General features: G+C 33.9%; 2 protein-coding genes across 2 annotated transcripts; one reads left to right on the top strand and one right to left on the bottom strand.

Moving 5' to 3' along the window:
* Nucleotides 1-1,716: 1,716 nt before the first annotated feature.
* LOC118276472 (histidine-rich glycoprotein-like) lies at nucleotides 1,717-2,951 on the bottom strand. Its single transcript, XM_050707248.1, has 2 exons — nucleotides 2,783-2,951; nucleotides 1,717-2,465 (listed from the first exon to the last, which is right to left on the bottom strand). The coding sequence occupies exon 2, from the start codon at nucleotides 2,461-2,463 to the stop codon at nucleotides 2,212-2,214; it is 252 nt and encodes an 83-aa protein (XP_050563205.1). The 5' UTR covers nucleotides 2,464-2,465; nucleotides 2,783-2,951; the 3' UTR covers nucleotides 1,717-2,211.
* Nucleotides 2,952-5,262: 2,311 nt separating this feature from the next.
* LOC118276471 (histidine-rich glycoprotein) lies at nucleotides 5,263-6,502 on the top strand. The gene is made up of 3 exons (XM_035594805.2): nucleotides 5,263-5,382; nucleotides 5,459-5,501; nucleotides 5,907-6,502. The coding sequence occupies exons 2-3, from the start codon at nucleotides 5,489-5,491 to the stop codon at nucleotides 6,164-6,166; spliced, it is 273 nt and encodes a 90-aa protein (XP_035450698.2). The 5' UTR covers nucleotides 5,263-5,382; nucleotides 5,459-5,488; the 3' UTR covers nucleotides 6,167-6,502.
* Nucleotides 6,503-7,454: the final 952 nt, after the last annotated feature.

Genomic DNA, 7,454 nt, shown 5'->3' with positions numbered 1-7,454 from the left:
ACTTCGAGTATTTCGACTTGGAGTAATAAAACTTTTCCCAAGTTTTATCATATTTTCATCGTCTTCATAACTTAATTTATTTAATAGTAATTTTCATTACTTTGATGATAATGCGAAATGTAGTCGTTGTAAATGGTACTACGTACGTGCTGTTTTCGTAATAACATTTTAGCTAAGTAGCTTGCCGAGACTTTACTTGTGTGGTTAAAATGTCTTATAAAATAAATTGCACTCCAAACTAAACTTGACTAACCTAGAAGTCAAGTGTGGGAGAGACTTTGTCGAAATATTCTTTGTTGTATTGTTTACTATTAAGTTGCCACAGTTACACTGCGTCATACCTTTTTAGTCATTACGTATTTAGATAATGATTGTTATTAGTTTTTTTGTGTTTATGTTATAGTTTTTTATGTCAGTATTGTCACGTAATGCTGTGGTAAATATTACCTACTAGCTTTTGTCAGCGGGTTCACCCGCGTGGGATAAATATACTATTAACCAAGTCAGCTTCATTAGTTTCAGCATAATTAACGGATGAAAACAATTTTTTATATTTTTAATATTAGTATGATATTATACTCTGTAGTACGGACCTGCCTTATTTCAAAAGACTCTTATTTTGGTAGATAGGTATAGCTATTGTAAAACTTAATTTGATGAGAGACACCTAAGTTTGTTTACCAATATGACAGATATCCCACAACATAGTTTAGTATTGTTTTTGTTTCCACAAGTGGGTTTGTTTTTATGATAATTATAGATTACACTATAAGATAAAGAATTGAAGTATGTACTCAAAGGCTTGTTGTTTACTCAAACAAACGTTTAGCATTAGTAGTTTGTGAATTGTCACGTGTACAAAGAACTATCGATTCTATGTACTTGTATGTAGGTACATTGTGTAATGTGTGTTCTTGGACTACGAAAAAAAAGAATTCAATGTTCCACGAAAAGGTTCATGTTCAAACAATGTGGTGTTGGAAGTAACAACGTACAATTGTTGTGGCGCCCTCTGACGTCGTACGATGACAAGTTATTGTATTGTCGTCTTGTCATTGGATTGCTTGAGTTAAAATAAAACACCTAGTAGTAGGATTATTTGCTTCACGTAATTATCATTAAGAGATTAAGCAGTACGTGCATGTTTCAGACTAATTATAATCGAGTTATATCATAATTTTTTTCTTATCGGTCACATGAACACATAAGTAACTTGTAAGTAAGTGATTCGTTTTGGAACCAATAGCTATCTAGGTATCAACGTACACAAATAGAAACGTTAATTAAATATATTCAACGTAGCTTGTACATAAGAACAGTCACGATATCGTTAGCTTAGTATCGCTTTCTTCCCAACATTTACACCAAACACAATCCAACACATCTGGCGAACGTAATTTTGTTATGAAGAAAAACTTTCTTAATAAGAACGCTGTTTGGTTTGCTATTTTCCTTCATAGCTTTGAAGACGAAACGGTGAAATAATTACTCGTGTTTCTGTCTGCTGTTGCCTGATTTGATTTTCTTTTTGCTCGTGTACCCGATAGTTAATCGAGTGCAGTAATTATTTGCTCATTCCAGGTCTATGAGTGGATTTTCAAACATTGTTTATAATATACAACTGTTAAGACACGTGTTTATTGCAAAAATGCGTAGATAGTTGATAGAAGATATATGGTAGATGCGAGTTATAGTATTATTAAATGAAAAACTGTATCAGTTCGATATTTTTAAACATTTATTTAGCGTAATTACTTACACTTTTACATTGAGTACTTCAATTAAGTACATTCACTAATTATCGAGCACGATAAGATAAATAACAATTTATCAATTTAGAAAGATTATAAAAAAACAACGCAGATCTTATAATTCCAAGAATTTGTTGTAGAGTTCATAAAAATGAGAACGATCACAGTGTCGTATCGAGATAGCAGGAAAAGCTGGTTCTTCCTATAACCCGTGCGCGACAAGATGAGACTTGAGCGAATACGTCACAGTAGAATATTCACGAAATAAATAATAATAATGGTGGTTTGTCTATATGTAAGTAATATTCAGTTGTAAATTAATATGAATTACCGACATTGTTAATATTATTAATTAATAATGCATAACATTTCCTTTGTTACAAATTCCACACAGGTCTCAACTTGTCCCGAACGGGTAATACACACGTTGGATTGCATGAGCCTGAGGTTCTTTTAGGAGTTAGCGGTGCATGTGTGGTGGGACTCCGTAGTGTGGATAGTGGTGCGGTGGTGGTGGTGGTGGATGATGGGGCGGGGGCTGGTACGGCGGCGGATGGTGCGGGTAGTGGTGCGGCGGCGGCGGGTAGTGGTGCGGCGGCGGCACCACGTGGTTCGGTGGGTACTGCGTCTCCATACGAATACGATGTCTGCAGTGCGGGGTGCAGTACGTGCCACACGTGGGCCCGCAAGGAAGAGCGTGAGGAGGCGGCATGCCTGGAAGACATATTTTTATTATTATTCACGTTTGACGTTAAAATAATACGTTTAAGGGATAGCCACTTAGACATCCACTTAAGTTATAATTAGGACTAACATGTTTAGATTTGGCTTAGTCGTGTGACCAGATAATCACGGAGAGATATTATCGCGGAAAACTCAAACACATAGTTATATGTGGTACAAAAATCTAAATTATATAGGCAATTAGGATAAAACATAAAACAAACAATGTAAAGAAGAATGAAAGGATTGATATCTTAAATACAATCTACTTAACAATAAATTATATTTTAACAGCCAAAACTCCTTACCTTCAAAATATAACTTTTTTTGTTCACAAAGAAACTGATTACTATAATAAAATAGCTTGTGTACTGCAAGTGAAATCAACAGTGAATGATAAGGGTCCTATCGTTGTACCTATTTATCGTTTTTTTCGTAAGCTGCGTAGGCCCTTATCAATTCAGTCTGATAATACTGATAGCAGCAACGTGACCCTGTAATGACTAATAAGTATTGTTTTGGTGAAGAACCGGGATGTGGAAATTAGTGACGTGTTTGAACATGTTATAGTTTGTGCGTAATGACTTAGTTGAAGTCATTATGACAATAATGACATTATGAGATCTTAGTTGAAGTCCACATCATTCCGAAGGGGCCCTTTTCTTTTGAGGGACGAAAATCATCCAATGACTTCTTCCGCCTTGGGCACAGAGGGAGTGTCAATATCTTACTGACTACCTCTGCTGAAAATTAATCGAGCCGGAGTTCCTTAGGTAACCCGCTAGGCAGTCCGCAGCTCCTGGTCGGCATTAGCCCGTTAAAGTTTTCGAACGTTGGGACTTTCAACTGTCTTCTGGCATCCAAGGTAGAACTGAATCAACGAGATATTTAAAAATTGATTGCGACCTTCCCAATTCCTTTTTCATTTGTCCGTCATAATTCCAATTTCATTAGCTGTCGCCTTATAATTCTGTTATACTATGGAATGGAGCCTTGTCCTTTTCAGAGACGTTAAAATTGTTATATTTAGCATTTTATTACTCTAGGCATAGCGTACATATGTCTAGAGGAACTTTTATTGGTGTTGAAAGTTTTTATGCTATTACACTAACCCCTCTAGTATTTTCTACTGTGTCGTGGGAAACGGAGGTGTATATTCATTTTTTTGTAAAAAAATTGTTTCAAGCTCCTAAGCCGAGTATTTAACACTAAGCGGCTAGAGTTCGATTCACGGATCGTGAAAAGTATTGTTAGATTCTTGTGCCTAGTGTATGGTAATAAATAGTTTCAGTTAGAAAAATAAGAAACTAGTGAAAAGCTTTACTTCTGCTATGATTAGAAAGCATCATTGATTGTTCACCTATCTCATCAATAACTATATGTATAGGTTCACCTTCTGATCATAATATACAATATAATACATGGTATATATGTTTGCCGAGAACCGTCATTATTACCAAGTTAGTGGCATAACAATATTGTCAATCTAGCATATTATAAAGCCCTTGTCTGCACTAATCCTTTGGTTCAATCAGTGACACCTATTCAGAGCTACCTATTGTGACACTGTCTGCCATATATGGGGCTTTTATTATAGTCCTAGTCTATTGTCTGGATGTTTACCTACTGATTTCTCGATGTAAAAAGTAAAATGTAGCGTAATAAGACGAGAGAAGACTAAGAGGTGTGTTAACAGAATTGTCATTAGTTTTAATAGATGTTTTTGTGATTAATTAATTTAATAAGTCCCATTACCACAAATTAGAAAACGTTCCAGACTGAAAGTTCCAAAATAGTATTGGATAGAATTGTCTAAACAAGGAATTAAATACCAGATCGTGACATGGATATGTCATTGGACTTAGTATTTTCAAGACAAGTCCATTGACATTTTTATTAGTGCAAGATTATAAGTTAACGATATTGTATGGAAATCTAATTTACTAAGCAAACATATTGTTAGAGTGAACATAAAATATCCATTATATCTTTAGAATATTGTTTAACATTAAATTAAAACATTTTTATAATCTAAAAACTTGGCGCTAAAAGATACTAAGTGCCACTTTCTTTATTCTATTCAATAACGGTGTGCAAAAGCCGTAGGAAGTAATAAGATGGTTTTTAATCCGTTTAGCGCAGTGACTCACAAAGAATTATTCATTTTCCTTAACAAATACCTACGGACGTAAGTAAAAGTGCGTTTTAATTTAATAAAATGTTATCAGACGTTTTTCTCGCTAAATATCATTAATGTCTAGATATGATGTTAGCATTTCGTCTACAGCTGATGAAATACATAATTATATTTATCGTATCAAATTATGATTATTTTAAAAATGTGTATTTTTGTCGATAACGCCGGATCTATTCAGGAGGTAAGCCGTCCTAAGGAATGAAGAGGTATTTTGTAACCCGGTTTCACTCCTAGATAATACAATACTTAAATCAAATATTTAAAAAATAGGTATCAATAACAGAGCTGCGAAGTTACTGGATGATTTTCCCCAGTCTAAAAAGACGGAATATATTGTAATCTGCGTCGAAAACATAACTTATCAGAAATTACCTATTTGTGAACGATTATAAGTGATTGATTTATGAAATTATATATTTAACAAAAGTAGTTTCCCAAAAAACCAAACGTTTATTATATTTTTTAAATAATCACAAAACAAGTGACGTAACTATTTATTTTGTTATGGTCTGGACATTCATAAAAGCTGATATCCATTTCTCCGATATCGTTGAAATAGGTGTAGATAAGCCAACAATATACTGAGATAACAGAAGTACTTAGGTACAACAAGCGTACCTAAGAGTACGGAAACAATAATTAATCAGTATTTCAACGCAAAACCTGTTACAGAACGGTCAACTTACCGCTGAAATATTAATTTAGACAAAAGTGAGTTTTATTATCTTTGATTTGAAAGCTTTTATTGGATTGCATGGTCATCTAAATTATTTGTTTTTGTATTTAGATAACGTACTTGGCCAGATTTCTTGTGCAAATGGGCAACTCATGTAAGTTGGTCCATTAATGGAATTGTTTTAGTGTTTGTTTAATTAACATAAAAACCATTTAAATTTGTGACTAATCCTTGTTTTGTGTAATGTAAAGAGTATTATGTGTGTAATTAATCGAAAAATAAAAATATCTATCGTATTATTCGAAACTTTAAACAAAGAGTTAATTAATGACTGAAATTCAATAATCCCTTGATATCAGACCAATTAATACCTACTTGTAGTGTGGGGGTAAATGTTTTAATTAATACTTGAAGTGTCGTTGATATAAGGAAAGCCTTATGTGTTTTTATTATATATACCTGATACTCAAAATGAGAAATATGTTTTTGTCAAATATCTTATTTGTAGATTGGTCTTACTTGATTTTTATGTAATTGAATAAATATCTGTGTATTTTAGGCGACATGCCGCCCCCACCTCCACCACATGGACCCCATCACTGGCCGCCGCACCACGGGCCGCCCCATCATGGGCCACCCCATGCAGGACCATACGGGCCACCCCATCACGGTCCACCCCATCACCACGGACCTCACCACCATTGCCCACCGCATCACGCACCGCCCCATCACGGACCTCCCCATCACCACGGACCACCCCATCACCATGGACCACACCACCATGGACCACACCATCATGGACCACATTGGGCCCGATAGGTCCTTATGGATCCCACCTATTCTTTTAAGGAAATTTTAATCTTAAATACATATAAATGAAAGTGATATTCCAATAAAGTCGTATCCTAGCTACGTATTGTGAAAGTTTTCTTTTTAATTACGTAAGTTAATCGCTGACTTCACGGTGAATTAAGATCCAAGGAATATAGATAAAAATGTTAATGTTGTTTTAAATTAAACTCGGAACAGTTGCTGTAGGTAATTTAATTAAAGGCCAGTTAGGATTCGCAACTATTAATTTATTCCAAGCAACTCAGATGATCTGTTGAAGTATTTTATATTTGATTTTAATAAAATTTGACTATGTCTACAGAATTATTTTGTTTTATTTCTGTGTTTCTGATTGCTGTTTTGTTTCTTTTTTTTACAAATGGCTGCTTTTTTGACCATTCGTTATTTGATCATTCTTTATGAGTAATATGAGTTTGATATCTACTTTTTTGGTTAAGCAAACGCAAGCATTTTTGGTGATCTTTATCAAAATTGTAAACAAAACTGTTCAATAACACAAGTGCAGGTGTTGCACACCTTTCTCTATCCCCGTGAAAAAGAAATCTGATTTGTTTATATTAACGTCAGATGAAGCTGTTACCTACATAGTTTAGGCATCTGCCCTGAAAACGTGATTGTTATTTAGATTATTCTTCTGTATATTTCTTTGCAGAAATCTGAAACGCATTATAATACAACTCATCCACTTGAATGGACACTCTTACAAGATAATATTATTATAAGTGCATATAACTCATAAAGTGTAAATACATTTGAAGTATGTACTTCCTAGTAAATGCAGTGGTTACTCATACTTGTAATACTAAACACTTTGAAGCCTTTAAACAAGGACAGCTACTTCAGTTTCTTATCAAATAACGTCGCAATAATGGTAAATAACAGGCAGACTATTTTTAACCGACTTCCCAAAAAGGAGGAGGTTCTCAATTTGTCGATATGTTTTTTTTTAGTTTAGAAATATGTACATAGCTTTCAGCCAAATCTGATTAAGACTCAGTGCTGACTTCAAAACTAATTGAATAACAGGAGAAATTGCATGAAAAAATACGTATAGTAGGTATTTAAATAGCTGATAAGTTATGTTATGGTATGCAACTGTTAATATAATGCAACTGCTAATAATATTTGAGGCTACAAAGATCAATAATCTCACTTTAAAAATTCTACATTGCATTGAATGTCTACATTGCTTTACATATATTTTTAATAATAAATAGATATCTAAAGATTATTAGTATTGTCAGTTACTGAAGTA

Source organism: Spodoptera frugiperda, chromosome 31 (assembly GCF_023101765.2).
Source record: "Spodoptera frugiperda isolate SF20-4 chromosome 31, AGI-APGP_CSIRO_Sfru_2.0, whole genome shotgun sequence".
NCBI classification, from domain to species: domain Eukaryota; kingdom Metazoa; phylum Arthropoda; class Insecta; order Lepidoptera; family Noctuidae; genus Spodoptera; species Spodoptera frugiperda.
The sequence above is the reverse complement of the archived record's forward strand: the minus strand, read 5'-3'. Positions and strand labels throughout refer to the sequence as shown.

What these genes read in the sequence shown, in the direction of transcription:
- LOC118276472 (XM_050707248.1), bottom strand. Translation starts at nt 2,463, where the DNA reads ATGCCGCCTCCTCACGCTCTTCCTTGCGGGCCCACGTGTGGCACGTAC.